The sequence below is a fragment of the Prinia subflava genome, chromosome 4 (genome assembly GCF_021018805.1).
Source record: "Prinia subflava isolate CZ2003 ecotype Zambia chromosome 4, Cam_Psub_1.2, whole genome shotgun sequence".
Lineage (NCBI taxonomy): Eukaryota > Metazoa > Chordata > Aves > Passeriformes > Cisticolidae > Prinia > Prinia subflava.
In genome coordinates, this window is record NC_086250.1 from 70,258,746 (window position 1) to 70,279,682 (window position 20,937).

At 45.5% G+C, this 20,937-nt stretch overlaps 1 protein-coding gene across 3 annotated transcripts in view; it reads left to right on the top strand.

Annotated features, from left to right (window-relative positions):
* The first annotated feature begins 305 nt into the window (after window positions 1-305).
* PRKCQ (protein kinase C theta) overlaps window positions 306-20,937 on the top strand; it is a 56,145-nt gene continuing 35,513 nt past the window's right edge. For 2 of the 3 annotated variants that reach the window (XR_010080329.1, XM_063397079.1), the window contains exons 1-3: window positions 306-1,668; window positions 17,912-18,301; window positions 19,412-19,537. Coding sequence is in view for 2 of the 3 variants with exons in the window: in XM_063397079.1 (XP_063253149.1) it covers window positions 19,420-19,537 (118 nt within the window). In the remaining variant the exon portion in view is untranslated. Of the gene's footprint in view, window positions 1,669-17,911; window positions 18,302-19,043; window positions 19,538-20,937 lie in introns of all 3 variants that reach the window. The other variant, XM_063397080.1, reaches the window with a different exon arrangement.

Sequence of the window (20,937 nt, forward strand, 5' to 3'; positions counted from 1 at the left end):
CCTGATTTCCAAAATACCAGCAGCCTTTCCCTTTGCCTTGCCACCCTTTTCTTTATTTTAATGCATAATTTACATTTTAGATATTGGCCTCAAGGGCAAAATAATCACAATAATATTCAAATGGCCATCCCAGCCTGCTCAAAGTGAACACTTACAGGCCCTAAAATTTCTAGACACCTCATTTGGATGATCTCAAACAAAACATCTTCCAGAGAACTGGCAGGTGTCCTGTTCTGTACATTGGCCTTTTAGAGAGACACTATTTGGGATTCTTCACTGGAGCCTTTGGAGCCACAGGTGGCTCAACATGGCCTCATATTTTCTGTGGGTACACAGGGAGCTGAAGGACAGCTTTAGATCTCCTTGCTAAAGCTGCGATCATATTGTGATCAGATTTGTCTGTCAGCAAAGCCCACAAGTCTCACAGAGCTGGTGATGCCCTGGAGGATAGGGGAATTTCCCACTGTCTCCTCCAGAATCCCTTGCCACCACATTTCTGGGGTTTCCTTTCCTTTTTGTGGCTCCTCTCCCATGTTCCTGGGCCAGTTTCCTGCTCCAGATCCACCTGTCCACGACCATCACACCTTTTCTAACAGCACAGGAGGAAACTATGATTCCCATGGAGCTGAGAAGGTCTCCTAGGGAATATCCTGAGCAAAACTCACTTTTGAGTTTTGCTCAGCCCCTGAAGGAGGTGCACCAAACAGGTACCACCATCCCTCCACACAACAACCCCGCCTGAGCTTTCTAACGCCTATGTCCAAGAACACAACACAACGGGAGAGATGAACAAGGAAAGGATTTCTCTGCAGACATTCCCCCTGCACCCCTCAGCAACCCCCCTGCCAGCCACAACAGCAAAGCTTTGCAGCCTGAAAAAAAAAAGAAAAAAAAAAAAAAAAAAAAAAAGAAAAAAAAAAAAAAGAAAAAAGAAAAACCAGGATGTCCTGTTTCTTTATTCTAAGAGAGAGTTTCACCGCAGCCACTGTTCCCCTGTCAGCAGCAGGGACCGCCAGCCCTAAGACATCATCCAGCTCAGGGCGGACACCGTGCTCTGCTCCCAGCACCGCCAGCCCCCCAAAAGCGATCGGGATGTGTGAGGCAAACACGGGAGGACACCCGGGGTGGGAAGGGGGTGGTGCCGAGGGCGAGGAGGAGGAGGAGGAGGAAGAGGCGGCGAGGGCAGCCCCGGTGGTGGCTGCGGGCGGCCCGGAGTGCGCTGCTTCCCTGCGGGGGCGGTGGGAGCGCCGAGCCGGGCTGGGCTGAGCCGGGCTGTGCCGGGCGGAGCTCAGCAGAGCCGGGCTGGGCTGGGCTGGGCTGGGCTGGGCTGGGCTGGGCTGAGCTCAGCAGAGCCGGGCTGGGCTGGGCTGAGTCGGGCTGTGCCGGGCGGAGCTCAGCAGAGCCGGGCTGGGCTGGGCTGGGCTGTGCCGTGCCGTGCCGGGCGAAGCTCAGCAGAGCCGGGCTGAACCAAGCCGGGCTGTGCCAGTCTTAGCAGAGTCAGGCAGAGCCGAGCCGGGCTGTGCCGAGCGGGACCGAGCTCGAGCCAAGCCGAGCTGAACTGAGCCGAACCGGACTGATCCGAGCCTAGCTGAGCCGAACCGGGCTGATCCGAGCCGAGCTGAGCCGAAAGGGGCTGATCCGAGCCGAGCCGCGCTGCGCGGGCAGCAGGTACCGCGGGCGGAGCGGAGCGGGATGCGCGGGAGATGCTCAGGGATGCGGGGGATGCCCGGGGAATGCCCGGGGATGCGCGGGCATGGCCGGGCAGGGTGTCCCGGTTCAGGGCTCGGTGCCAGGGACGGATGAGACCTCCGGAGGGAGAAGCTGTGCAGCAGCACCGGGAAAGTTGAGGGCACTGCTCGGTGCTGTCGGCATTTTCCTGTCGCTGGACGCTCCGCTGCAGCGGTGGGCTCTGCTGTCACGGGATTTTAAAGGTGACAGCTTGGCGTTTGTCCAGAGGGTTGTGCTTTATTGTTTTATCTTTTTCCCCCTTAAATAAGAGTCTAAGTTGCTTTCAGCTTCTACACCTGATGTCTCTCTCTAGCGAGTGTTTGTGGTTTCGCCATCGCATTTTGCTGCCTTTAAAAAAGAGCGTTGTTTTCTCCCGTGTGTCTTCATTTAACAGAGAAAAGGAGAAAGTGAAAAACACAATGAAAACCGAATACAAACAGTTTTAGTCAACAGATTGAACAAACTGGGGAAAATATAGAAGGAGAAGCCTTTCTCCCGCCGGGCTCAGCGTTGGTTTGTAGATGTTTCGTGGTTACAGCAGTGTGTAATAAGACAGCCAGAAGGGAAGTGTAGTTTTAGGTGCGATGTTGTATCTCGGCTGCTGGGTATATCACTTTGGGGGCGAGTTTGTAATGTTCCAGAAACAGGAGCTGCGCTAAGTTTGAGAACAGATTTGGGCAGCTGGAGAGGAACGAGCGGCCTCCATCCCTCCTCCATCCCTCCTCCATCCCTCCTCCATCCCTCCTCCATCCCTCCTCCATCCCGCCCCGCAGTGTTCGAGCCACGTTTCCTTTCGGAGGAGCGGACCCGAAGCCCCAGCCCGGCTGAGATCCCTTGAACGCGAGTGGAGTTCAGCTCCTGGGTGGAATCGGATCCTTTCTGATTGAAATTACAAGGCAAATAACCAACTTCTCGGCTGTACTTCAATCTCCAGGAGCGTGATGCTTTTCAGAGGGGGGAAGCTTTTTAAAAGCTTTTTTTTCTTTTTTCTTTTTTCTTTTTTCTTTTTTCTTTTTTCATTCGGACCGATGAAAGAACAGTAGCAAAAAAAACCCCACTTTGGCAGCTGAAAGCCACTCAATTGAGTCATGCTAACAGTAGATTATTTAGTAGGGTTACTAGGGCAGGAAGAGATAAAGTTTCACTGAACTTCTTATTAAAAAAAAGGCGGGGGGAGCAGCAGAACTATTTGCAGTGAAAAGGGCAGTGTTCAAACTTTTGTGTTCTTGAACAGCCTTGAGACCCTGCAGGTGCCGTTTTTTTTATTCTTCTTTTCATTCTTCTTTTTTATTGAAGAAAAGACTTCACATCCCAGTTGAGGTCACCAGGCATTGTGAGTTTCTGGGGAATGAGCTTTAGGAGCAGAGTTGAGGGCCCAGCGAGGAGCACCTGCTCCACGGAGGTTCTTGTCCTGCCTGGTTGTGGTGGAGCAGCGCTGCATTCAGCTGGAAGTATCAGAGAGCCTCCTAAGATGCTGCTTTCCCTGAGTTCACCATGGAGCTGCCCTTGCCTGAATTCCTGACATCAGAGTTGAATCTGAATCCCAGTGTTGTTGCCTCTGTCTCTTTTTCTCTGTCTCAGCTGGACATGAGACTTTGGTGCCTGCCTTTACTTGCCAAGGCTGCCTGAGCCCTGCTGGGCCCCTCGTTTTCCTCACATGACTCTTCAGCCAAGCCCTGTGTGGACATGAGGTGAATTAAGCAGGTGATGCTCAGCCTGTGCAGAAGTTTTTGGAAAGACTCCCTGCCTTAAGATGATGCCACAGTTGCACTGGAACAGTCAATGCAGAGTTTAGTTAGACTTTGTCCTCACTTTTATATGTATTTTATTATTTGTTTTTTAAGGCTCTATTGAAGATTCAGATCTCCCTCCTGAACCTCTACCCTGCAGCTCAGCAGCCCCTGTGCCCGGGCTGGTTTTGTACTCATGCTGCTACACTGAGGAAACCTTTTCATTTTATTTTCCACCCCGAGGAGAGCTCTGAGGGTTTTTACACTGCCAGGGTGGAGCTAACTTAGCTTTTTTTTTTTTTTTTCTCTGCCTCAAGTGTGTTTCCTTTCAAAGAAAGTCACTTGGTTGACTCTCAGAGCTTCTCACAGAAGCAGCGTGTGACTCAGTGTCCCATCAGAGGTGGAGAGCTCGAACGAAACAGGGAGAGAAAAGGAAGGAGGGATGGAGGGAATAAGAGAAGCAGCTTAGCTTTCCCAGCATGCCAAATTTTTATTTTTCTTCCTTGGGATCTTTTCCAGGTTAGTCTCTGTTTGTCCCTCCACTTTGTTCTGAAGGAAGTGATATGGTGAATATGACTTCTGATGGCAACTTTTTGGTTTTTTCTCTTATTATCAGAGTTCAATTGCTGAGAGCTCTGCAGCAGCGTGGGAGGGAGGTGAAGTGTGAAGCACCTTCCAGGGCTCTGCCAGGAGGGCTGCTCTGCTCTTGGCTTTTTTTAATGCATATGTTTGTGGATCCAAGTTAAAACACTTGGCTGCAAGTTCTGCTGTTGCTTCCCATTTTGCTGCAGCCAGGATTTGTGTAAACAGAGTGTTGTTCTTTGCCTAAGCTTTGAGAAAGTGACTCCTAAAATAGAAAAGGAAGAGAAAGTCAGTACAGGAGCATGAACATCCAAAAGCTGCATGTGTGAAACCATGGAAAGGATTAATCAGAGCCTTGAGCCTGCAGTCACAGGTACCAGGAGCTTTGCACAGCTCCCTCCCAGGGTTGCTCATGTGCCTGTTCTCACGCAGAAACATTCCCTGGATCGTGGTGGTGATTGACATGGGAAGCAGCCTGCAAACACTCGCTGACAGTTTGTTTCCATCTCGTGCTGTTGTTCTCTGTTTGCCTCCTTGCCTTGCATCCAGCTCCTGGTTGGGAGAAAACATTGGCAAAGGCAGCCCAAACTGCAAACCCTTCTCTGTAGCCAACTGCACAGTGTTTTTGTTGTATCAGGGCTTGTTTGTGTCGATTTTGTGATTTATCTGCATCGTTGCTGCTTTGTGTTAATATTGTTATTTGTCAGGCCTGTTGGAGATTTTTCATCTTCACCACCAGCCAGATCACATCCAGCAGCAGAGATAACATTTATTAACTGTGGTAGTGAGAGGGGAAGGGACTCAAATTACTTTTCAAATCATATCCAGCTGTCTTAGCAATTCCTCTGGTTTGTGTTGTGCCTTTTAGTAACACCATTTCTTGGGAGCAGTTTTCTGAGGCAGAGTGGTGACATCCCTTTTGGGAATATTTTTATTTCCACCTGTGTGTAAGAACATGTGCTGTATTTGCTGCTTTGGGGCAGAAATGCTGAGTGGGGTGAGTGAACGGTTTTAAAGGATGTACCCAGGGTGAGGTGAGAAGAAACTGGTGCAGTTCTCACTAAAGTGTGCCTCATCTGTGTCACCACAGTGCCACGTGTAGTGAGGGTGTGGGGCTCAATTATCCCTCAAGTGAATTTCTTGATATTTATCTGAGCCATAAAGATCCTTAAGATGTACAGAGGACAAGCTCAACATGACATTTTTCTGGTTTGTTTCTTTTTAAAATAGTCATTTCCACCTCACATTTGACCCATTTTGGGCTGGATTGCTTCTCAGTAATCAACTGCCTCAATTGTTATGGCATTTCATTTGTTTGGCATTCACTGGGAAGCAGTGTATCCTCTTTTCCTGATCGTCCCTCTTATCTGCAGGAAATACAAAATAGAGCATTTGCATAGGAAATACCTAGGCAAAAGACAAAAGACAAAAATGTTTCTGGTGGATAAACTAGTGAGGACAGGGAGGTGATGAATCCTGGGGCCATCCATGTACTATATTCAGCCTGATTTTCTTAGAATCAGAGATCACACAATGGTTTGGATTGGAAGGGACCTTAAAGTTCATCCAGTTCTAGCCCTGCCATGGGCAGGGACACCTGTCCCAGGTTGTTCCAAGCCCTTTCCAACCTGGCCTTGGACATTTCCATGGGTTTTAATGAGAAACCTGCATTTATTTACCAAAATGTTACCTCATGACATAGCCAGGGCACCCACAGTGATGAAAAAGATCAGTTTTCATTTGAAGTTACCAGACCATGGACAGCTAAAGGAAAGTATTTGATGTGACGTGTAGAGGAGAAAGTTAGAACATCTTCCATGATACTTAAAGACATCCAAAAATGACATTTAGAAACTTTTGTACTCATCACATGATACTTATCAGCAAACATGTCAGGGGGAGGACTGTTTCATAATTAAAACTGACAGGAGCAGGGGATGAGCCCGCACATGAATCCATAAAAATAAATTCATTCTATATACATACACATTATTATCTACAATGTATATGAGTGAAAGCAAACTTAGCAAAGGTAATGGCACATAGGGAAGTAGAAAAGGTGAAAGAAGGAGATGGAAAGGAGGAGGTGTTGCAGCCTGGTGTGTAGCAAGATTCCAGCTCTTCATGGGCACGCTGACCTGCTCCCTGGTAAGGTGTCACAACAGCAGGATCTAAGCTGGAAGCATCAGGGTTTACAGACTCAGATGGCTTTAGAGGACAAGAGAAATGAAGGTGTTTTCCTTTCCAAAATAGAGAAGATGGTTAGGGATTTTAAGTTCTTTAATGGAAAGTATTTTGGTTCACAACAAAGATGTTTTGATTCTGAACGAAGTTATTGTGTCTTGTAGGAATTTAGTTAAAGATGATCCGTGCATTTCCATTCAGTTATTTCCAGGGGCTTCCAAAGTGCACCATGACATCTTCATGTGGTGCAGAAAGGTGTTGGTCTCCAGTGTCCATGGCAGTAGTGATCAGGGAAGTTGTGGATCTGTGGATAAATCTGGTTGGCAGAAAGAATGAGGATATGTGGGAGCCTTATGGATGAGTCATGATGATTGGATGGCTTTATCAAACCATTTCACACCCTACAGCAAAACCCATCACTTTGCTTCAGAAAATATCCTTATTTTTTCTTTGAAAAGTTCTGGCACATGTTATTGAAGGGCTTTGGGGGTAAAGTTATGGCTGGTGAAGCAATGGGGGGTCAGTGCAATGTAGAGGAGCAACCTGGTCTAGTGGAAAGTGTCCCTGCCCATGGCAAATGATCCTTAAGATCTTTTCCAACCCAAACCATCCTATGATTCTGTGCAGTATGAGGCATTTGGAAGATGCAGGAAGAGTACAGCAGAGTGTTTAAACCCTGAAGAACAGCTCTAATTCAAGCACAGATTCCTCCCCTGTCATCACACTGGGATATTTTATTGCAGAGCAGCCGCCCGCCCAGGCCAGGAAGTGAAATTCCTCCCTGAAATGTCACTGCACCACATGTTCCTGGACAAGCAAATAAACCCAACAAGCCATCCCAACAAGCAGAAGGGCTGTCACACCACTGTAAATGCATCCATTTGCTGAGAGTGTGGGTTTGGTGTAGCTCATCTCAGGGGTGCAGGGATTGAGCGTGAAAGAGGAGTCTCAAAGCAGAATGGTCGTAGGGCTTGGGCTGAGTTGTTTTAAGTTTTTCTGGGGGTTTTTTGTGACTGAGGGACCCTTCTGACAAATGTACTCCTAGCTCTGGACTGACAGCAAGTTTTTTCTTGGGTTTAGTAGGGGAATATTTTATCTCTGTCTGTCCTCATTGATGCAGTAACTTATTACTGTGTACCCAGTTCTTTCCTTGGGATCAAACACACAACAGCTGTTGCTTCATTTGGGCTAAATGACTGCTGGAGAGGCCAGATTTAACCCCTAATCTATATAAAATGCCCAGATATGTGGCCTTAATTTTAAGAAAAAAAAAAACCAAAAAATAAAAGAGGGAATTGCTAGACGGTGGCAGCAGAATTGTCACAGAATCAGAATCATTGAATCACAGAAGGGTTTGGAAGGGTTCTTAAAGGTTGTTCCAACTCCCCTGCCATGGTCAAGGACACCTTCCACTAGACCAGGGTGCTCAGATCCTGACCTGGAACACTTCCAGGGATGGGGAAGGAGATCACACACACGCAGGCAGAGCTGGAGTGACTTCCCTGAGCCATGCAGGTGTGTGGCAGCTTTGCCTTGGTGCAAGTGAAGCCCTGGTTCAGCTTGATCTTTTAATGACTCCTAATTTTGTAACTAGCAGGTAACAATCCCTGGAGACACTCAGAGACACCACATCCAGCAGCAGGAGGGCTGTCACATTCCCACGGGGCCAAGATTTGGGATCACCTGGTGCCATAAACCCCCAGGAACCCGACTCCAGATTGTGGTAGGGGCAGAAGCTTAGCTTCTGTTTCAAATCTAAACTTACACATGATTAATTTTTCACTTGGATCCGAGCATTTTCTTCCGAGGAGGTTTTTGATGTGGTGCTTTCACTTTGCTGTGGAGTTTCTGTGTGCTGGTGAAGGCTGCTCCTCTTCCTCACCTAAAACAGCAGCAAAAGTCAGGGAGAGCTGAGATGGGAGGAGAACCTGGGAGAGAGGGGAGGCATTTTGGGGCTGATATGTCAAGAACAGGAAGAGTTCCTGAGGCTCGTGGAGATCTGCTGTGACTTGTGAATGGGATTTGGGCAAGGTCTTGCCCTGCTTTTCAACAGAAAACAGAGAGAGAAGTGCAGTTGTGGGAGCCACTGTTGCTTGTCTTGAAGGAGTGTGCACATGTTGAGGGCTGAATTTACCCAGGTTTTCCCCTCCCACCCTTACAGTAACACTTGCTATTTATGTTTTGATTTACAACATGGGTGAAATAGTAAAAAACGTGCATCCTCCAGCTTCCTTTTTCAGCTCCCCTGTCCCTCCTCCCCCTCGTGCCGGAGGAGGGGGCCAGGACAACTACATACATTGTTAATAAAGCAATTAAAATATTGTTTAAGTAAACAAAACCTCCTGAAAACAGCTCTTTTTCTCCCTGCCCCCCTCCCCATCAAAACAAGGTGATTCTTTGCAACGTATTTTGTAGTGAATTTGGAAAGGATGGTGCTTTTACCAAATCTCTTCATTGGAAATTTTAATTATACAGCTTCTGTCAGTTTTCCCAGTTCCTAGACATTAACATTGTCCTTCTGCCTTATTTATAGACCAGATCCAAACCCCATGGAAAGTAGATAAAGGTTTCAGTGCATTTGGATTCAGTTTGTTGTATTTAGGGAGAACCATAGGCCATCCTGTCCTCAGCTTATTTATCCCATCTGCAATACCTGTGTTAATTCAAGGGGATTTCAGTACAGAAAAAAACACCCACAGGCTGATCTCTGAATTAACTCAGCCTCTGGCAGGTGGGACCCCCCTTGTGGGAGCCATCCCCTCATCTCAGAAGCTGGGATGCCAGACACACACAGCCCTGGGGGAAGGAGGCATTTGAGGTCATTTGACCCATTCCAGTCAGCGACATGGGGATAATGGAAGTTGAAAACCCAGCAGATCTCTTTCTTTCTGCTGTTTGTGAAGGGGCCTGGGGTGAACAGTCCACATGCAAATGTGGATGGAGGAGGTAACAGAGTGAATTGATAAAGCTGGGTGCCAGGAATTGGTTTATTTGGGTGAGGAGAGGGAAGGGGCCTTCAGTGTGTCCCAGTTTGGGATTTTGTGAGTGTACCTGGACATCTGGGGGTGTGACTGAGCTTTTCCTCTGGCCAGTGGTCTGTGAGGAGGAGCAGCACATTCCCTGTGCTCTGCACTGCTCAGCTGAGCTGGGACAGTGATGCTGAGGTGAAGCAGATGTTGTCTGCATGTTCATGATTTAGCTTTTCTTACAGTGTGAATGCATGAAGGTTTGCTTAAATAGCCATATGTTTATTTAAAAAAAAACAAACAAATAAAAAAAAACCCACACCAGAAACTAAATTAGAAACTTAAAACAACAACAAAATATCCCAAAAACCTGATTCTCACCACTTCAGTCTAAAGTTAGTTTTCTCTGTGTTTTATATTTCATTCTTCATCCTACTTTGTGTCCTGTATCCCTCCCAGTCAGGGAGATAACTAAGGGCAGAAGCACAGAAAGAATCTGGTGGATAAATGATAAAGTTGATGGGAATTAAATGGTGAGTGGAATGGGAAGATATGGAGAGGTGGAAAATCTCCCAGAAGCTGATGTGGAGCTCTGACACTGAGAACAGGACAGCAGACTATGAATGGGAAGAGGACTTGCAGCATAACTGGAGCCAGAGCTTCTTTATTTAAGTAGAAATGCAGTTTTAAATTGAATATGACTGAAGGAGAGGAAATGGTATGTCAGTTTATTTAAGGAGGTGGCTGGAGTCCAGAGGCCTTGGGTGTGGGAAGAACATAGAAGGTGGAGTTGGGATGGTGTTGACAAGAGGTGACACAGATGTGGCACCTGAAAATGATGGAAACAACAACAAATTGGAGATGATTGTGGTGAAGCCATGGCAGCAAAACTTGGTGGAGCAGAGAATGGCAGAAACTGCAGCTCTGCCAGCATCTGCTGTGCAAAAGAAGTATTTCTGATTCTGATATATATTTATGTAATTATATTTAGCAGAATAAACTGCTAAATGATGAAGCTGCAGAGGTGTGGAAAAAGCTGAATTAACCTGAGATGTCCCTGGTGCAATTCACTGTAAAATGTGAGCTGGGCCAGGTGCTCACAGGAGCAGAGATTACTGAAGACTTCCTGGGAGGATTTCAGGCAAGGAGGAGGCAGCTCAGGGCTGTGCACCAGAGCTGGGCTCGTGGTGTTGGGGTGCTTAAAATGAATTATCTGGATGGTCAGACATCTTTTTGCAGTTCCTATCTGCTGAGCCTGATAAAAAAGCATCCAGTGCTGCAGAGGAGTGAGGAGAACACAGTGATTCTCTTTGAATAATGGTGCAAGCTCTGGAGAAACATGGGACAATCCTAGATCAAAATTAGTTTCCTAAAATGCATAGAATTATGGAATGGTTTGGATTGGAAGGGACCTTAAAAATCATTTAATTCCAAGCCCCTGCCATGGGCAGGGACGCCTTCCACTCTCCCAGGTTGCTCCAAGCCCCATCTAGCCTGGCCAACATCTCCAAAGCCCATTTTGTCACACAGAAATCAGGTGTGCATGTCCAGTGTGGACTCCAGTTATCATCCGAGTCTCCTGTGACAACTCTGCCCACTTTTTTGAGGAGTGTGTGGTGACACCAAGCACAGAAGAAGCTTCACTGCTGACAGATGGCCAGACAGATACCTCAAGGATGAGGTAGACACAATCTGCTGGGTGGCAGAGGGGTGAGTGAAATGCTCTTTTCCAGCCCAACATTTCTGTAATCCGGGGTCCAAATACCCTGAGCAGATTTTTGGATTAAACAAAGACCTTAAATACCTCCACTGCTGAATTAGGTTCATCACAGCATGAAACTGTGCCTGCACAAGGAAGGATGTTCATAAGTCTGTACCCCTCTTTGGCATTTTTTTTCTTTCTTTTTAAGAGAAAGAAAATGAAAAATAGGTGCAGATGCTGGCACTGGCAGGAAGTCAGTGCATTAAAAAACATCCTGATACAAGATGGTGAAGTATTTAAGGAACACTCCACCTGTGTCATTAAAAAAAGCACCAAAAAACACCCAAAAGGTCAGAGCAAGAAATCTGTGAACCAGTACCAAAATCATACAGAAATACAGAAATTGCTGTGCTAATGAACAGGAGGCAGAGGAGAGGACATATTGTAGCTACGTCTCAGTTCAGGATGTTTTTATTTCCCTCATACATTGAAAAGCTCTTGAAAGAATTTTGTGTCCAGTGTTTGTTAAACAGTGTTCTGCCCCTTCTCGTTTGGTCTGTGTTTGTTGGCAGACAATTAAAACCTGAAAATATAGTAATAAAAATGATAAACAAGTGTGATAGGGATAATTACTTTGAAAACATTTCTTTTGAGCTCATGTGGTCCAGATGTTACAGAGATGAAGTGATACAGGAAAATAAATTAACCTGAAGTTTTCCAGAGAAATAAGGAAGCAAAATTGGCAAGTTTGTCTTAATGCACTGGACCCCAAAAATGCACAAAAAAAAAAAAAAAAGAGAAAAGTTTTACAAAGGAGAGTAAACTGAATTGTTGGGCATTTTTCCAACAGTGCAAATGAGAAAGACTGCTTTGTTTCAGGACCATATGTGACAAAAATTCATTAAATGTGAGGGAAAACAAAGGGATCTGACCTAGCTTCAGGGACAGGACCTGGAGGGGTTTAATCCAAATAAAGATTTGGTGGGTCTGCTCTGCTTCTCTTTCCAGTTTGCACAAACAACAAAGGTTTCAGCTTTAAAAGCCCTGCCAAGGTAGATAAATTCACATTGTCTGCTGGAAAACAATAGACACATCTAAGAGAAGCTCTTCTTTTGGTGTAAGAATTTGTCTCCTTGATGAGCAAATTAAAAAGTACTCAGGGGAGTTCCTGTGCATTGGACCCTTTTTCCATTTCTAAGCGAATTCCAGAGGGGATGGTTTTGGTGTGGGGTCCTCCCCCAGGTGTTTTTCACTGTCTCTCCAAGCTGTCATCGCTATTATACATGAATGCATCTGCTCCTGGATCAAACCCTAAAATCTGGGTCCCTTTCACTGGATAGCTGAACATCAGTGCTAGGACTGACCTTGACCATCTTTGTGTAATCACAGCACAGAAAGGGCAGTTCCGGGATGGGTTTGGCTTTATTTAAAATATCCTCTTCAGGATACCTACAAATGTTTATATCTCTGTACTGGGTGTTCTGGGGACTGGGCTGGCAGCCCATATGTGCAGTGCAGTTGTCTCTGTACATTTATGTGAGTCCACCCTTAATCTCTTCACAGGCAGCCAGGCTACGATTTCCCAGCCTCTTTATCCCAACCAAAAGGCAGTTGCTGCACACCACCCCCACACATCATCATCATCATCATCAACATCATCATACCTGCTTAGGACAGGCCCCTGCATCCCTGCTGGCTCAGTCAGGGGATGCATGCAGCTGCAGACTCGCTGGTCAAGCAGAGAAAAGAGAGGTTGCTTTTAGAGAAATCTGCTGTAAGGAGACATCAGGCTGTGCTAGAGGAAATTGGGAAGCTGTAGCTTGATGGGGTGAAAAGCTGAACAAGATCCTTGGGCATAGCCAGAGTTTAGGTCAGTGTCTTGGTTTGGAAGGACAGGTGTCTGCCAGGGAAAGTTGGAGCTTCCCTTGGAATGGAGAATGTAAACCCCTTCCCTCCAAATTATTATAATTTTGCAATTAAGGAGGCTTTCAGGCAAAGATATGAGAATAGGAATAACAGTTCTTTACAACAACAAAAAGAAACCCTAGAAACACTGTCAGAGTCAGAACACAACCTGACACCCTGATCAGGATTTTGGGAGTGGTCCAAATGAGTCCTCCTGGAGTGACAGATGTGGTTCTGTTGGAGTAGAGATGATCCTGTAGGAAGGATCCAGTGGTGGTGAGGTGGGTCTGGTCTTCCTCTGGGAATCCAGTGTAAACAGGATGTCCTGGTGTTCTGAATCCAGGTTTTATCCAGGCAGGAATGCCTGGCTCCTCCCCCTGGGTGGAGCATCTCCCAATGGATGATGTAATTTTATCAGCCATGCAGTGAGCCTCGATGACCCATTAACAGCAGATATCCCCTGGAGGGAGGATGGGTCCTGGAAGAGATAAAGAACACTGCCCCAGCTGGTTTTAACAGCTGGCCCATTAAAAGAAGGCACCTGACCCCTCCCTCCTGGAGTTATGAGGAATGGGTTATACAAGAGATAAAGAAAAACACCTCCCCGACTGGTTTCAACAGATGGCAAATAAAATACACACTTTTGGTTACATATTGCAACCCAAGACAGTCAGGTTGAAGGAGTTGTTATGTGGAGAGCCAAGGCGATAGCAAAGCACAAATTCCCTGGTTTTAAGGCCCAGCTATACCTGTGTCTGCTTGAAAGGTTTAGGATTGCATCCCAAAGTCCATGGGTGAGTGTAGTGACCACTGGCATTTCCAGCAGCTCTTTCCTGCAGTTCCCCAGTGGGATGGACACCGACCCTTCTACAGCTGTAAATCTGTACACCTGTGTTGACTCCACTGTGGCTTAGTCATGTTGAAGATCTGAAAATAGACCTGAGGCTCTGGTCTTGTCTCGTGCACCACAAATGCAACAAAAGAAAACCCCTGAGCTCAGCAGAGTCCAGAGTTTGAAGGGTGTATATAGGAGAGGTCCTGTAACCAATATACACCACTCACTCCAAACACAGCTTCACAAGACATCCCAGAGGGTTTTAAAGAAAAATCCCCATCTCTGTGCCTGACACTGGTCCTAGGAAAGCCTGCAAGCCTCATTTCCAGAAGGGAAGGAAGTGCTTTGCACAGGTCTTCTGTGTCTGCAAGTGATGGGAAAGGGTTTGTGGGGGGAGCATCACCTCTGTTTCGAAATCAAGCTATTCCAAGAAGTTTTAGGAGGCTCTTCAGTTGCATGGAGTCTGGTATTGTGCCAATCCTATCAGAGATTGCTGTTCCTGCCTTGCCTCACTCTCTCCCTCCTCTACCTTTGTGAGATGTTGAAGACGGGGTGGCTGCCTACAGAAAGAGGGAAAATCAAAGGGCTCTGCAAATTCCCCTCCTTCTCCTCCTCTGATCCACATCCTTGACAAAGGAAAGTGTGAGAAATGTTGGATGGCACCCAGAGGGGTTCTGAACTTTCTTCTTCATGGACAGGCTGGTTTGATCTCCTTTGAAGTAACAGCTGATAGGGGCACTTCACTCAGGGAAGTTATTTAGATCCCCATTCCCTCCTGTTTGGTTTGTGGGATATGAGGAGTCAGGGGATGGAGAAAAGGACTTCAGCCATCACTGCTGGTGTTCAGTGTTGCTCTTGAAATCTGCAGGATGGCCATGAGGTGTGTAATGCTCATGTGCAGATCTCCACCAGCCTTACAAACAGATCTCTGCAGGCTCAGGACCTGCCTTTTTTGCTGGGAGATGCCTTGGAAAGAGGGTGAAAGAAAGTTCGTACACTCCAGCTATAACTCCTGGATCCTTTCCCTCTTGGTGATGCTGATCTGGAGATTACAAACTCATTTTGCAAGCAGTTTTGCCTCAAAAAAAAAAAAAAAAAAAAAAAAAAAAAAAAAAAAAAAAAGGAGAGAGAGCTAGAATGTTCCCTCTGACCTTGAGAAAATGACAGTTTGATGACATTAGGAAAGCAGCATCCCAAATGCAGAAATATTTCCCTTTTCAGTTGGCCCTTGTTCAGTAAATTGCCATCTTTACTGTGTCACACATGCATCCATTTTCAGTCAGTGAAAGGCAAAAGAACAAATCCCATCACAGGCAGCTGTCCTCCATCCAGATCCTCTGCTGACTGGGAGCAGGAACTCATTTCTTCCTCTCTACTTAACCACAATTGATTAAGGATGTTAAGGAGTTTATGACTTCCTAATATCATCTGGGAATGATTTCCATCTGTTGCATTATTCTCCAGAGTGGGCAGATCTCCCCTGTGCCAGCGAAGTGGGGTGCAGCACTGCTGAACCCCAATTATGCCTTATTTAATGTTTCACTGTAGGAGAGGCTGCAGGTGGCCTCTTACAGAAAGCTGCATTTCATCCTTGGTTTTCAGATACCTCACAGTATCCTTTCCACTGGGAAATTAAGCAGACACTCTCCATATCCAGTGCAGCTGTTTCTGGTGTTAAATTAAACTGCTGCTATTACAGCGAGCCGTGCTGGAGCTGAGTTGTGTTGTTGCTTAATTGTTTGTGGCTGTGGATGCCAGCCAAGAAGCAGTTCTGTAGTGGTAAATACTGGAAATCTGACCTGGAAAACAGATGTTTGGGCCAAAGCCACGGTGCTTTTAGGAAAGACAGTGGGAGAGAAGCAGGAAACCAGTTATCTGTCTGATTTATTGGGCAGGGTAAAGAAATCCACCCCAGAGCAGAGTGCTCACAGGAGGCTGGTACAGCAGTAAACTCTGGTTTTGGCAAGCTTGAGCCAGCCTTTGCAAGGCGTAGAAGGGCAGCTGTTGGTTTATCAGTGCTGACTCTCAGTGTGCCAAACCCACGTGCCCTGCAGCTGGTGGAAAATTCTCACCTGTCTGCTGGAGGCTGCAGAGCATCTCCTGCAATAAACTGCTTTATGTGAAGTCCCAGCACAAGTCTTTTAGATTTGATACATTGAAGGGATCCATTGAAATTTGAATGGTTTGCGGAATCTGATCTAAGACAGGTCTTGCAGTGAAGGTGCTTCATGTGAGCAGATCATCCCCAGGTATTCCCACTGGCTCTCAAAGGAGGGAAATCTCACACTGGTGGTTCCAGCTCAGGAACTGAAGGTGCCAATTCCTCTCTGTTCCTCTCTCAGGAGCCCAGGTGACATGGGGGTGCAGATGCTGCAGACATCTGGGTCTCAGTGAGGTCTATCCCACTGTGTCTTCACAGAACCACAGGCTGCTTGAGCTTTGAAGTGACTTCTTCCTGTCCCCCTCTCCTGTCCAAGCAGGGACAGCAGGAGCTGCCCTGGATCATGCCCAGTTAGCTTTTGAATACTTCAAAAATTAATATTTCAAGAATGAAGATTCCACAACATCTCTGGCATACCTGAGCAGGAAGTTCTTGATTGCAGAGAGACAAAATGAAGTGTTGCACTGGAGGGGACGGAGGGAACATCCAGCATTAAGATTAATGCATTTAGCATTAACCTAAGGAAAGATTTAAATGTCACTGCTCAGGGAGCTGATCCACAGACCTGAACAGGGGTCTTGTAGCACATCCAAGCATTGGTTTTTGGAGCAGTGATAGCAGCATTTAGCAGGACAAAATGCTTTCACCATTCTACCTATTTTGTGAATACATTGATTTAACTGAAGTGTGATGAATTTCACCTTTAGTCCTAATTTTATTTCTTTAGTACCTGAGTCAATAGTGTCACCACATTTTATTGCTGAGGAGCCATCAAAAGATCTTTGGATTCTTTTAGCAACAGTCATGTTCTTAGATGCCCAACATGCTGAGTAATAATTCTGACCTGCACTCTGAGCCTTTAAAGGTGAATTTGGAAACTTCTGGTAAGGGAATGCTTAACCCCTTGCACTTCGTGCTGCTCCTGCTTGTGGAGCATCAAGTTCCTGAAGCCAGAGTTGTAGGAATAAGGGATTTGGAAGATCAAATTTGGAGGATCAATTTTTTCTCTTGCCCAGCAGTGACCAGAATTGGTGGAGTATGGTAGAGGCAGAAAGGACATTTCTGTTCACACACAGAGGTTCAATGAAGATGTTTTGGCTGTTGGTTTTAGTTTTTGGCCATCTTTAGCTTTCCACACTAATGCTACAGAATATACAGCTCCTTGGATTTCTCTTCTGCTGACAGAGACTCCTTGATTTGCTTTTCTTTTTGTCTTTAGACTTCATAAGCATCTTGCTTTTTGAAACAAAGGAAATGTCTAAGTCATAATAAATGTCTGCATTACACAGAAAGGGAAAATATATATACATATATTTCTTTCCACTGGAGAGATTTTTCCCTTCTTAATTTGATCAGGTTTCTCTGCTTCTGACAGTTGAGACAGAATTTTTAGCCTTTTCTTGCCATGGAGCACTCACAAACCACTCACTGTATTTCTCTGCAGTGCCACAGGTCTGTCTGTGCCTGAGGATCTATCCAAATGCAAGTGGCTCTCCAAAGCAGCTTCATCAGGCACTTGGCAAATGTGAAATATCCTTCAGAGATGCTGCTCTCATCCAGAGGAGAACAGGATTGTCCTGATTGTTTATATCAAGCCCCACCTGGTGCTTTTCCTTTTCCCACCAGCTTCTGGGAATTTGCAAAAGCCCTGGTCGAGGGTGATGCCACATGCAGAGATCCATGACCTCTGCATTCCTAGGGATACACAACAGACATGAGCCATAATGCATTTTCCTCTTTCTCTGCCCCATCCTCTCTTCCCCAGAAACCTGATGGTTTTCTTCTCTTTTAAGTGCAGTATCCAAGAGAGTTTGTGACTTTTTTGCTGTTTTCCTGAAAACTCAGCCTGGTTGTTGGCTAGCACACCCAGGAGCTCAAATGGGAACGAGAGTCTTCAGATGCTGTTTATTGTATAAATTGGCGTGGTGCAGAGTAGTAAATTTAGGGAAACCTTCTGGGAAGGCAAATTCTTTGTCAGAGAACACGGACAGTTGGCTTCATGAGCCATCTGTGTCGGAAAATGTTGGAATGTGAGTTCTCAGTGCTTGTGAATACTCAGCCAGAAGATTTGGTGTTCCGGCAATAGCTGCAGCTGTTTATCTTTGTTTTATAAAACAGGAGGAAGGAGAAGATCTCATCAGCTCCAGGATACAAGTGGAACAACAACCTGCTGCAACCTGGCCATGCGCTGACAAAAAGTTGTTCTGAGTTTTGCAGCAGCCCCAGACTTTTGTACGAGGGGCTGATGGAAACTCATCACTCCACACTGCTGGGGAAGAGAGAAAACACTCAAGCAAAGGGCTGCATCTTGTTTCCTCAAGTTTTCCTCTCTCCTTGGTGGTCTTGCCTCCTGTGTCCTTGAACAGAGAGGCACATTTTGAAGTCAGCCTGGCCAGAGGAGCAGTTATTCCTTCAGCTGAGAAAAGCCTTTCCCTGTCCACAACAGTGATGAAAAGGAAAGCTCCTCCCAGAGACTGAACTTACCTGTCAGGAAAATACCACTTACAGGTAAGAGAATGCTATTCCCAGCAAAGGACTTGTAACTTCTTCCATGTGAAGTGAGAGAAGCTTCCCTTCAGAAAGATCATTTTTATGTGTAAAATGCAGAAGAGACTTGGCTCCCACACCACGAGTCATTCGTCCTTTTGCTGTTGTGCTTGAATAATGTGTCATTGTCAATATATTTGACAGATAACAGCTGGTGATAGCAGTGATGTCTTTTAACTTTGGTGGTCCAAGACAGACATCTGCAGCTGAATTCAAAGTGTCTCTTGCTCCCCAAGAGAAGCCAGGAATGATAAGCTTAGATGATGAGATAAAGGTTGGGTGGTAAATCCCAGTTTTGGGCCCACATGGTATAATGATGGACACTAGCTACAGCAATTAATTATTTCTGGTTTCTCTGAAGGCTTTGAAAGACCTTCCAGAGAAAGTTTTGTAGTGTTTCAACCCAAAGGTTTTGTAGTGTTTCCTGGCATTTTGATTGTATTTGTTTCTGTTTTCAGCTGCTTAAAAATAAATCCTGAGGTGCTGTTTTTTCTGGTAGGGGATTTTGTTTCACTGTCTATACAGTGCAGTTCATATGAGCTGAACTTTCTCTTTATAGCTTCACTTGTGAATATGGTTCAGCACCCAGGAATGCCTGAGCTCCTTTCCATGCCGTATATAAATAGTGCACAATTATTTCACAGTTTCATGTTCAGCTTGGAGGCTCCCAACAGTATTCCCAAACCCCTCTCTATTCCCATAGCATTCAGGTTCTTGATGTGACTCAACATAAGTTACAGCAGAGGTTTATCCCAAGCCAGGAAAGCTCTGATTTGTGACTCCTGCACGTTCCCGACAGTCGGCGTGAAGTCATCAGCGCTTGGAGCTGCCCTTGTGGGTTTTTCCAGCCCTGTGATGAGTTCAGCTCCGTGGTCAAGCCGACAGCTGAGTTCCAGTACCTTGGGCACGTCCAGCAGCGCTGGCTCAGTCCGTGGAAGGAAGCCTGAGAGGCTCCAGCTGGATGGATAACTAGCGGCCGCGTCCCGCTGTCCGACGGAGATAAGGCGCTGGTTAAAGCCGGGGGAATTTTTAGACTCTCTCCAAGTGTGGCCTGTCTTTTGTTTGGCACAGGACTTGTCATGTCTCCCTTCCTGCGTATTGGCTTGTCCAACTACGACAGTGGCCCTTACCTGCCGTCCCAGGGGGAGGTGATTAACCCCTACTGCGCCGTGATGGTTAAAGAAGCCGTGGAGTCGGGTAAGTGGGGAAGGTTAAGTGTGGCTGGGGGCTTTTGTGAGTCTTGGCTCTGCTTTTCTGTATCGTTTCCTGTGTACAGGTAACATGCTGGTAAATCACAGAATGAACCATAAAATAGATTGGTTTGGAGGAGACCTCAAAGATCATTCTCAACTCCACTTTTTAAAGGTTTGTGAAGCCCTTTGTGTGTCCCAGCACTGTGCAAGTTTGGGCTTGGTGTGGTCTGCAAGGCAATCTGATTTTAAAATGATGCCAAACAAATCTGTATCTTCAATTTGAGGATATTATCAGCTGCATTACAAGCCTAGGCATGTGACAGAGCAGATGAGCTGAGCTGTATTTGGTTTCACCCTTCCACAAGCAGTTGCTGGTTTGTCAGTGGGACCCCAGAGAGGTGAAATCTGAGTATGCTAAAATATTCTGGCAGGGCCATCTTTGTTAATCAGTTTTTGGGGGAAAACTGACACACCCAGCCACTTCCATAGTTTTAAAAAAAAAAAAGTCACTGAAACAGCCCAGTCTCTGCAGAGAGAATTCATTTCTCTGTGTAGTTGCTGTGCTGTGTAAAAGGTTTGAAAATTAAACCTCCTGAGAAGCTGTTTGCTGTGCCTGGATCTATGGATTGTTGCACATTTATCCTGATCGAACAACACTGATGAGTTCTCCTTCGAAAAACTTTTATTATATGTCATATGCCTGAAAATAATTCCAGTAAAAGGATGAAGAGTTCTCCACTTGTGCTTTTGAAGAATCAGGAAGAACAAGACCTTCAGTGTTAGGGAATTATTCATATTGGCTGATATTTAGCTTAAATCTTTGATAAATTTCTAATTTGACTGCTGTGATTCTTTGAAAAAAAATCCACTCAGAAATCCCTATTTATTGAGAATCCCCATGACCATAATCCCCAGAGGATGTTAAAGTAGTTTAAAAAAATTAGAATTTTAAAATAGTTCAGTATTTCACTGGAGTTCATTTTTTGTTTAAGAGTCAACATTTATCACATTGAACTTTGTCTTGCCTTAAATGATATTTTAAATAATAATGGAAAATGTAGTGAATAGTAAATTCAAAAGGAAAGAAAATACTGCATGACAAGAGATCCCTCAGATCTCACTTTTATCAGAAAATACGTCCTGTTTTAGCTCTGTGCAGAGCTTAGCTGTTTGCTTTAATGAGGCTTTTGAAAGCCATAACTCAAATTGAAATCTGTGTCAGTTCAGAAGTGAATAAAATCAATTTGGTCAGAACAGACCTATATTTATTTGTCTGACACAGAGCTGAAAGTGTTTTCTGGTATCCAACAAGCACAAATATATTTTTTAAGGGATAAAATTTTTGCGCTCCTCAGAGTCAAGAATCATAATTATTAAATTAATTATAGCTATTTCATTTATTAC